This window comes from Lolium perenne, chromosome 6 (genome assembly GCF_019359855.2).
Source record: "Lolium perenne isolate Kyuss_39 chromosome 6, Kyuss_2.0, whole genome shotgun sequence".
Taxonomy (NCBI): Eukaryota; Viridiplantae; Streptophyta; class Magnoliopsida; order Poales; family Poaceae; genus Lolium; species Lolium perenne.
In genome coordinates, this window is record NC_067249.2 from 15,098,621 (window position 1) to 15,109,714 (window position 11,094).

General features: G+C 51.2%; 1 protein-coding gene across 1 annotated transcript; it reads left to right on the forward strand.

The window, feature by feature from the left end:
- The first annotated feature begins 7,912 nt into the window (after nucleotides 1–7,912).
- On the forward strand, nucleotides 7,913–10,299 carry LOC139832299 (uncharacterized). The gene is made up of 3 exons (XM_071822028.1): nucleotides 7,913–8,128; nucleotides 8,709–8,759; nucleotides 8,857–10,299. Exons 1-3 carry the CDS (start codon nucleotides 7,913–7,915, stop codon nucleotides 10,297–10,299), a joined length of 1,710 nt encoding a protein of 569 aa, XP_071678129.1.
- The last annotated feature ends 795 nt before the right edge of the window (nucleotides 10,300–11,094 follow it).

Consider the following 11,094-nt stretch of genomic DNA (forward strand, 5'->3'; position numbering starts at 1 on the left):
GTGGGCGACGGTGATCCATGACTCGGTCATCGGCACCAACCAAAATTACGGGAAGTACTGGGCAAGGATCAAGACGGAGTTCAATGAGCGCAAGCTAGTCAACAAGGGATACCTCGCGATGACAATGAAGTGGGGTCAAAAGGCAATGTCGACTCGCTGGGCCATCGTCCAGGCGTCGGTGAACATGTTCCATGGGTTCCATAGCGAGCTCGAGAACATAGGCGACAACGGCACGAACGTCATCGATACGGTACGCCTCTTTCTACCAAAAGTTTAGCTCGTCGTTTAATCACGATCTGATTGCGCTTCCTTTGATTAGTTCGACCGTGACATGGGGATGTACCGGAAGAACTCGGAAGGGTTTAGGCCTTTCGTGTTGTTGCATTGCTATAGCAAGCTCAAAACGAACGAGAAATGGCGGTTGACGCGTATTTCGTTGTCGAAGGGGAAATATGCCATTGATCTCGATGCGCCGCTCGCAACATCGGCAGGACGCCCTATCGGCAACAAGGCTGCCAAGGCCGCCTTGGCCGACACAACGGCGACCGAGAAGACGCAAGCGTCGATCACACAGTGCCTCGCCGAGGTATCCTCGACCCTGCTCTTCCGCGATAAAAAGACCGACGAAAGGTGGGCGACGCTGCTCAAGAGGCAAGAAGAGAAGATGGATGTCGAGGGTACATGTTCCTGCTGACCGCGTCAAGAGAACAATGGAGCTCAATAAACGCCAGGAGGCAAGAAAAGAAGAGAAGATGGATGTCGAGAGAACAATGGAGCTCAATAAACGCTACGAGGACATGTTCCTGCTGACCGCGTCGACAGCTGGAATGTCTCCCTGGACACGGGTGGCGCACAACTTCTACAAAGGCATGATCATCGACGACATCGAAGCCAAAATGGCAGCGGCCGAGGCTGCGGCAGCAACCCCACCCCCGGAGGCAGAGCCGGCCCCAGCAGGCGCTGCGACAGCGTCTGCTAGTACACCTGCGTTGGCGGCATCGGCATCTGCAATGGCCTCGGCGTCGGCGACGGAGCAGGCACACCGGGCAGAGCATGACGAGGTAGTCGTGATCGACGGGCCTACGTCGACTCAAGATGCGTCGTCGGCGTCGCCGAACCCCTTCTTCTAATTTTAGCTTGCACCACCAGTTTGTAATATGATTGCGGGTCCAGTACTTTGATCGCGGCTACTTCGATCGTGACGACTTCGGCAGGAACGATCTCTTTTGAATGTGAACTATTTAAATTTCTGTTTGGAGATCGCGTTTGGGGACGCGGCTGGGAAGCGACGTCCACCAACCGCGGCACGAAGAAAACACGCCCCCAAACGTTTAATCCGATGCCGTTTGGGTACTTTGGGAAACACGGCTCAAGATGCTCTTAGCGAGGTAGCCTTTGACTAATGCAACACTGGTAGAGTGGTAGCAAGTACTACTCCGGGCGGCCACCAATTGAGTTGCTATCTCAAAACTGGCCAATCCCACGACTGAATCTGAAATGGGGTGGAATCGATCAAGCTTGACCGTGACCTAGCTAGCCATTTGTTTCTTCTCCAGAAACGACGTGCGTATGTACGTTCGTACGTACGTACGACAAGTTCAGCGCGATCATCAACCAGGCTGGCTGTGCGCAGATCCCCATCGATGGTCAACCCGCGTGCCGAAACCGTGTTGCATACTTTATTATCACTTCACCACCACTCGTCGGCTGTCACGCACGTGCTTTTGACACTAGGATATGAGATGCATTTGCTCTCAATTCGGCAGCGTTGCTGTCTCGTCTGTAGTAGACTCCCAACGTTACAGCGGTACGTATGACTAATTACATCGATGTGCAGGCGCGTTGTGTGCCAATTGTTTGGGTGGATGTCATGGAAAGCCATCGCCATCCAAATACGAATGGTGGAACAACACATGTAGAGGAGATGGGAGGCCGAATGTTGGTTGCAAAGCTTGCAATTACCACAATTTTTCATCCTCTTTTTTCTAAAGCCTGTCCACCTTCCACACTAATCTATATTTTATAGCACGAACCCATGAGAAAAATCTTGGATTTGGGAGGGGTCTATGTCTATGGCTTCCACAACAAAGAGGGCATGAGAGATTTTGTGCGACCCAAAGAATTGCATGTTATACGCCGTCTTGGAAGAATAGCACCCATTGTGAGGTTATTCTGACTGGAGGCTAATATGGAGGGCTCCCGCGAGCGCGCTGGCGACCACGCGTCGCCGCCGCACGACACCTCGTTGGCCGCCATCGCCTTCGGCTCCGTTCCCTCCTCCCTCCTCCTGCCTTCTTCCTCGCCGTGCTCGGGCGGCCGCGTGCCGCAGCCGCCGCGCGACATCTCGTCGAACGACCACGCCCGGGACGCCTCTCCTCCAACACTCCTCCCGCCGTCCACCTCATCGGAGCTGCCCTTGCTGTCGCTGGCGGGTACTGCTGGCTCTGCGGTGGTCCTCTCGACCGCCGTAGCGCCCCAGCCCAACCCCGGTGCCGCTCCTCGCCCTCCTACCCCTGGCGACAAGACTTTGTCCGCTCGCCATGACGACGACGGCATCCCCTGCATCGAGCCCCTGCCTGTGTCCTCTGCGGCCGGCATGTCGTACCCTTCACCAGGTGCGGCGTTCCTTGACTCCGTACTTTCTTTGCTCCACTCTATGGTAGCCACTGCTGTGGGTGGCCGGTCGTGCGAGCGTTGCCGGTTTTGGGTGACACCAGGTTCCCTCTCCCCTAGATTCAACGCTTTCAGCATCGCTAATGCCCTCAACTTCAACCTCACCGTTCACCCCGATCGCTTCTCCATCTCCAGCCACGGCGGTGGCGTTTTCTCGGCCCTTGCCGCATCACCGGCGGTGTGCTCGCTTATTCTTGCCCACCGCTCGGTGCGCCTTGGCAAGTCCGTTTTTCTCCTCCACTGCTCTGCGGGAGATGCTTCCGATGCTGCTGCTCGCCTGCCGCCGTGGCCTCCCGCGCCGGCAGCGCCGCCTCTCTCCGCCAGGTCTACGTCGAGTTGTTTGGACGAAGGTAGGGGAAGCCATGCAGTGGGGCCCGTGGCGCCCCAGGCCGCATGCACGCTGCGTGAGCCGCTTCGTGGGCTGGTGGTGGGAGTGGGCCCTACTCTGTCCCCCACTATGCCCACCTTGCCCCGTCACGAGGGAGAAAAATCGGCTTTTCCTTCCCCCACCTCCCTTGGTCAACCCTCAATCCTCGGCTCGCCCATCCCCTCCTCCTCCATCTCTCCGGATCCCTGCTGCCATGACCCCTACCCCGCGAATCCCGCCGCTGCGGCTCCGCTGACCGACCAAGATAGCTCGGTCGCTCATCCCTTTCCCCCGCTCGCCATCCCAAGCCCTCGCCATGTCACTCCGACACCTACCTCCTTTTCCCCCACCTTAGCTAGGGCTCCGCCTCGGACCGGTGAGTCCGCCGTTGCTGCAGCAGGGTATGGACGATCCGGGCTCCCGGTGTGCGAATCCGCGCCGCCCCGTGAGGTCCTGTCGCTGGGACGCGCGGCGGCTTCCTCTGTGTGCTCTCCCCTTTCCTATAAGGATGCCCTCCTCCTCTCTGCTTCTCCTTCACCACCTCGCCGCTCGGAGCGCCTCGTTTTCTCCCCCATCAAGAACCACCGCCTCTGCTTCCGTTGCCTCTCGCCGGAGCACGGCGTCGGCGAGTGCAGAGACCCCACCAAGTGTGCTGCTTGTGGACGCTCCGGCCACAAGAAGAAAGCATGTGAGTTGCCTCCCCTTGTCTTCTCTCGTCCCGCCCCGGACCTCTGTTGTCTGGTCTCATCTCCCCCGTCTGCCCTTCCCTCATCTCCTCCTCTCTCCCCCAGGTTGTTGGCCGCCCTCGCCCGCCCCCGCTCGTGCTCGACATCGCCCCCGGCCGCCAGGGCCGTCCGGGCCCTGCCTGCCTCGCCGATGGAGACGCGAATCGACACGTTCTTCCATGAGCTGGAGGGACGGAGCTCCCGCTTCCGTCAGCGCCCGCCCGTGCCCTTCCCCAGGGGAGCGGCCGTTGGTGTGTCTCCCTCCTCCTCCGAGCTGGGCACGCTGCGGGGCGCCACGCCGTCTGTCCCTGCTGTGGCTCCGACCCACCGCGGGCCACCGACGTTTGCTCCGCTTCAGGCTCCGGCCTGCACCAGTGCCTCCCCTGCGGCTGCTACTCTCTCCTGGAGCAATCATTGCGCTGACCCGCTGCCTCGCCGCGACGACGTCGCCAAAATCTTCATGCCGCCCCCGGCCAACGACAACTCCAGTCACCGCGTCGCATACGCCCTCGTTTCGCCACCCTCCGACTCTCCTGGGTTCCTCCTCCGCCGCGCGTTCGAGGAACGTGGCGGCAACCCCTTCGTCGGGCTGGCGGCCAGCGACTTCGGGGCCATGCTGGTGCTTTTCCCCTCCGTCGAGGTGCGGGAGGCCACCCTTCAGCTGTTCCCGCTGTATTTGATGGCGATGACATCTCCTTGGAGAAGCCAGAGGAGGGGGACAACAGGTTCTGCTCCACCTTCTCCTCTTTCGCTCAGCTCTCGGCCACCGGGTTCCCTCTGGAGCATTGGCATGAAGGTGGGATTCGGACAGCATTTCGCTCCATTGGTAGCGTATACTGCATCGACCCCCTTTGTCTCAATGGTTTAGACTACTCCGCGCTGCGCCTTGTCATCAAGCTTCCTGCCGGCCGTGGCGTCCCTCCCGTCCTCCTCATGCACGACTGACACGTCTCAAACGTATCTATAATTTCTTATGTTCGATGCTAGTTTTATGACAATACTCACATGTTTTATATACACTTTATATCATTTTTATGCATTTTCCGGCACTAACCTATTAACAAGATGCCGAAGCGCCAGTTCCTGTTTTCTGCTGTTTTTGGTTTCAGAAATCCTACACAGGAAATATTCTCGGAATTGGACGAAACAAAAGCCCACGGTCTTATTTTCCACGGAGGGTTCCAGAACATCGAAGAAGAGTCGGAGACGGCCAGCAGGGGGGCCACCCCATAGGGCGGCGCGGCCCCACCTCCTGGCGCGCCCAGGTGTGGGGAGCCCACCCCCTGGCTCCCCCGACTCTGCCTCTTCGCCTATATAATCCTTCCGTCGCGAAAACCCTAGTACCGAGAGCCACGATACGAGAAAAGTTACGGAGACGCCGCCACCGTCAATCCCATCTCGGGGGATTCTGAAGATCGCCTCCGGCACCCTGCCGGAGAGGGGAATCATCACCGGAGGGCTCTACATCACCATGCCCGCCTCCGGACTGATGCGTGAGTAGTTCATCCTTGGACTATGGGTCCATAGCAGTAGCTAGATGGTTGTCTTCTCCTCTTGTGCTATCATGTTTAGATCTTGTGAGCTGCCTATCATGATCAAGATCATCTATTTGTAATGCTACATGTTGTGTTTGTTGGGATCCGATGAATATGGAATACTATGTCAAGTTGATTATCGATCTATCATATATGTGTTGTTTATGATCTTGCATGCTCTCCGTTGCTAGTAGAGGCTCTGGCCAAGTTGATACTTGTAACTCCAAGAGGGGGTATTTATGCTAGATAGTGGGTTCATGCCTCCATTGAATCTGGGACAGTGACAGAAAGTTCTAAGGTTATGGATGTGCTGTTGCCACTAGGGATAAAACATCAATGCTTTGTCTAAGGATATTTGTATTGTTTACATTACGCACAGTACTTAATGCAATTGTCTGTTGTTTGCAACTTAATACTGGAAGGGGTGCGGATGCTAACCCGAAGGTGGACTTTTTAGGCATAGATGCATGCTGGATAGCGGTCTATGTTCTTTGTCGTAATGCCCTAAGTAAATATCATAGTAGTCATCATGATATGTATGTGCATTGTTATGCCCTCTCTATTTGTCAATTGCTCAACTATAATTTGTTCACCCAACATGTTATTTATCTTATTGGAGAGACACCACTAGTGAACTGTGGACCCCGGTCCATTCTTTTACATCTGAAATACAACCTACTGCAATCATTGTTCTCTGTTGTTCTTTGCAAGCAAACATCATTCTTCACACCATACGTTTAATCCTTTGTTTACAGCAAGCCGGTGAGATTGACAACCTCACTGTTAAGTTGGGGCAAAGTATCTTGATTGTGTTGTGCAGGTTCCACGTTGGCGCCGGAATCCCTGGTGTTGCGCCGCACTACACTCCTTCACCAACAACCTTCACGTGGCCTTCATCTCCTACTGGTTCGATAAACCTTGGTTTCTTACTGAGGGAAAACTTGCTGCTGCACGCATCACACCTTCCTCTTGGGGTTCCCAACGGACGAGTGCTTTACCGTCACAAGGAAGCTACTTTCTGGCGCCGTTGCAATCCCCGTCGCACGTCAGCAGCTATATTTTCTGGCGCCGTTGCCGGGGAGATCAAGACACGCTGCAAGGGGAGTCTCTCACACCCAATCTCTTTACTTTGTTTATTGTCTTGCTTTATTTTATTTTCTGTCTTGTTTGATTTCTTTATATCAAAAACACAAAAAAATTAGTTACTTGTTTTACTTTACTTAATTCAGTTTTGCTTGATTTATTTTTATTATTGCTAAAATGAGTAATCCTGAAGTTGAAGTTCGTTCGTTTAAGCAACAAGGGGGAGAAAGTTTTAAAGATGCTTAGTATAGAATTAGTGATGCTCATCATAGGTGCACTAAGAAACACTCCACTATTATCCTCCTTAGGAACTTTTATGTTGGTATCTCTAGCTGGAATAGGTATGTTCTTGATACTCTTACGGGGGGTAATTTCCTAGGCACTCCTGCTTTAGAAGCTAGTTGCATTATTGAGAGTCTAGTTGGAATACCACCTGTTAATGAAGCTAAAATTGAAATCTCTCTTGAGGATGTCATGAAAAAGTTGGAGGCCATAGAGAAAAATCTTCCAAGTATTGAGACTAAATTGGGAATATTACTTGATAATACTGATAAACATGATAAATCTCTAGGAGGAATTAATGAAAGAATTGCTGTTTTAGAAACGTGTGCTATCCATGATAATCAAACCCATAGGATTGGTGAACTTGAAGAAGCTATGGGAACCTTGGGTTCAACTTTTTCTTCTCTTAAGTTTAAGGAGAAAGCTTATGTGGGTAAGGAGCAAAAGTTCATGTATGTCCCTAAAATGCCTAAGCCAAAGAATCATTATGAGCTTAAAATTGATAAAACCCTTAGTACCACTATGGGAAATTTAGATAATGGAGCATCTAAGATACCTGCTGCGACAAGTTGTGTTTTTAAGGAAAATTATGATGTTGATGCTTCTTCTCTTGATGTTACTTGATTTACACTTTCTGCGCCTAGCTGAAAGACGTTAAAGAAAAGTGCTTATGGGAAGATATCTACATACCAACTGAAGTTTATCCTGCGTCTCGAGGTCAAGTGAACATGATTCATAAGACCAGCTTTTCGAAGAGAGAAGCCAAGAAGTTTTCACGAGAAATAAAAATTGCAGAGGTAGCTATGGCAGAGGTACCCGACTACATCGATTGGTCCGATCAGAGCATCCTGTTTAGCAAAGCAGACCACCCGACAGCCGTTCCTAGGCCCGGCCATGCTGCTCTAGTTCTTGAAGCACAGATTGGAGGATATAACATGAGCAAAGTATTCATGGATGGAGGAAGTGGCCTAAATCTCTTGTTTGCAAGCACGATGAAAGCAATGCGGTTATCTACCGATATGCTAAAATAATCCGATACTGGCTTCCATGGCATCATCCCAACCCGACCCGCTTATCCCCTCGGTAAAATTTCACTGGATGTCGTCTTTGGTACACCGAGCAACTTCAGAAAGGAGAAGCTTGAGTTCGAGGTAGTTGATTGGGAATCACAGTACCACGCTATCCTCGGCAGACCGGCATTCGCAAAGTTCATGGCGGTTCCTCATTATGCATATTTGAAGCTAAAGATGCCAGGCAACAATGGGACAGCTTTAACTGTTCACGGGAGTTTTTCTCGTTCTGATAACTGCGATAGGGAATTTCAGAAGATCGCCTCCAAGTTTGGAGTCAGGGAGGAGCTCAATGCAATCGATGCAATCACTGATCATACACAACCACCTGCTGATAATCGAAACACCAGACCCGACAAGTTCGACATCACGAAGGAAGCAAAGAAGCATCAAGTACACCCCTCTGACCCGAAGAAGACGGTCAACATATTGGCATACCTTATTACCGCATAGGAAAGTGCGCTCATCGAGTTCCTCCGTGAGCGCTGGGAAATATTTGCATGGGAACCGTCCGACATGCCAGGTATTCCCAGGGAATTCGCTGAGCACGCCCTTAATGTTGACCCCAAAGCCAAACCGGTGCAGCAAACATTACGTCGTTTTTGAGAACCAAAAAGAAAAGCCATCGGCGAAGAAGTCAATCGGCTCCGAAAAGCTGGTTTTATTCGAGAGCTCAAGGAAGCTGAGTGGGTAGCCAATCCAGTCATGGTGCCAAAAAAGGATACAACGGCTCTTCGCATGTGTATCGACTACACAAGTCCCAACAAACATTGCCCGAAGGACCACTTCCCGTTGCCTCGCATTGATCAAATAGTCGACTCTACGGCAGGCTGCGATCGCCTCTCTTTCCTCGACGCGTATTCAGGATACAATCAGATCAAGCTCAAGAAGGAGGATCAGGAATTAACTGCATTCATAACTCCACATGGTGTTTACTGCTACAACGTCATGACCTTTGGATTAAAAAACACAGGCGCAACCTATCAGCGGTGCATGCAAGCTTGCCTCGGAGAGCAGATTGGCCGTAATATCGAGGTTTACATTGATGACATCGTCATCAAAACCAGAAACGCGACCACGCTCATTGACGATTTAAGGGAAACTTTTAATAACCTCGACAGATACAAATTCAAGCTGTCAGCAAGTGTTTCTTCGGGGTGCCAGGAGGCCAAGTACTTTGGTATTTTATTTCAGCAAGAGGAATAGAAGCAAATCCCTTAAACATTAAAGCTGTTCTTGATATGGAGCCACCCAGAAGTCTACAGCAAGTGCAGCAGTTGGCAGGACCTTTGGCAGCTCTTAGTAGGTTCATTGCAAAACTAGGAGAAAAGGCCTTACCATTCTACCAACTGATGAAAAAATCTGAAAAATTCGAGTGGACAGCAGAAGCGCAAGACGCCTTCGACAAACTGAAAAAGGTCCTGTCGACCACTCCAGTTCTCGTAACACCAAGGGATAAGGAGCCAATGCTACTTTATATAGCTGCAACTGTTCAAGTCGTCAGCTCCGTCCTCGTCGTCGAACGTGAAGAAGAAGGAAGAGTACATGGCGTGCAACGCCCCGTTTATTACCTCAGTGAGGTCCTCACACCCGCGAAGCAGCGATACCCTCACCATCAGAAGCTGGCATATGCAGTATGGAGGGCAGCACGGAAATTACGGCATTACTTTGCAGAACAGCCAATTGTTGTCATCTCAGAAGCCCCATTGAAAAACATACTCACCAATCCAGAAGCGACATGCAGGGTATCTCAATGGGCTATCGAGTTAGCACCGCACGATATTACCTACGTCAATCGAACAGCAATCAAATCCCAGATCCTCCCCGATTTCTTGGTTGATTGGATCCAGTCGCAAATCTCAGCAGCACCCGATATGTCGGGTTCATGGAAAATGTACTTTGACGGGTCTAAGCGCAGTTCAGGTGCAGGAGCGGGAGTAGTGTTAATCTCGCCACAAGGAGACAAAATGAGATATGTTCTAAGGATGAACTTTTTGTTACCAACAAATAATGAAGCAGAGTACGAAGCATTACTACACGGTATGCGTATGGCCAAGGCATGTGGAGCTACTCGTTTAGATATTTACGGAGATTTGAACCTCGTAGTACAGCAGTCGATGAATCTGTGTGATGCTATTAGTGACAACATGATAGCCTATCGCCAGATGTACCAGTCAATGGAAGCTAAATTCGAAGGCTGCGAGTTAAAACATATTGGCAGGGCCAGCAACGAGGAAGCCGATGCTCTGGCTAATATCGGTTCCACATGTTCTCCTATACCAGATGGAGTCTTCTATGAAGTCATCACTCAAAGGTCTATCAAAGTACAAACTTTGGCAGCTCCAGAAATATCGGCTACTGACGCAGGGGCTACGTCCCGTGAAGCTGCCGAAGATGTCATTACTGGATCTAACCAGCAAGTCCTTCTCCTTGAACCTTTATGGACTGAACCTTTCTTGGCATACCTGATGGAGCAAAGGTTATCGGATGATCCAGTAGAAGCAAAACGCATCGTGCGCCGGTCTAAAGCATACACCGTGGTCGATGGCGACCTCTACAAATGAAGTATCTCTGGCATCTTTCAGCGGTGCATCGCCATGGATGATGGAAATGCTCTATTGCATGAAATACACGAAGGGACATGTGTCCATCATGCTAGTAGCAGAGCACTTGTAGCCAAAGCTTTTAGAGCAGGATTCTATTGGCCAACAGCGGCAGCCGATGCAAGGGACTTAGTTCGGAAGTGTTATCCTTGCCAACGTTTTGCGCCAAAGCCTCATGCACCCGCCACAGATTTGATGACAATACCTCTGGCCTGGCCTTTTGCACAATGGGGACTTGATCAAGTTGGTCCGCTGCCGAAATCATCGCCTGGTGGCCATACTCATCTAGTAGTGGTAGTCGATAAATTCACCAAATGGATTGAGGCTATACCAGTCACGAATCAGACAGCCAAAACCGCTGTCAAATTCTTCAGAGGAATAACTTGTCGTTTTTGTGTGCCTCATAGCATCATTACAGACAATGGAACTAATTTTGATTCTAAGGAATTCCACCAATTCTGTGACAGCAATGGTATCAAGCTCAAATTTGCTTCGGTTGCACATCCTCAGAACAACGGGCAAGTGGAAAGGATCAATGGCCTAATATACGACGGTATCAAAAAGCGCCTCACGGGTGTAGCTGGAGCCTGGGTCGAAGAATTACCATCAGTACTCTGGAGTTTGTGGACTACGCCAAATAGGTGTACGCAATATACTCCGTTCTTCCTTGTCTATGGAGCCAAAGCAGTTTTGGCAGCTGATGTTCACTTTGAAGCACCACGGGTGGCTGCATATACAGAGACAACTTCAGTTCAC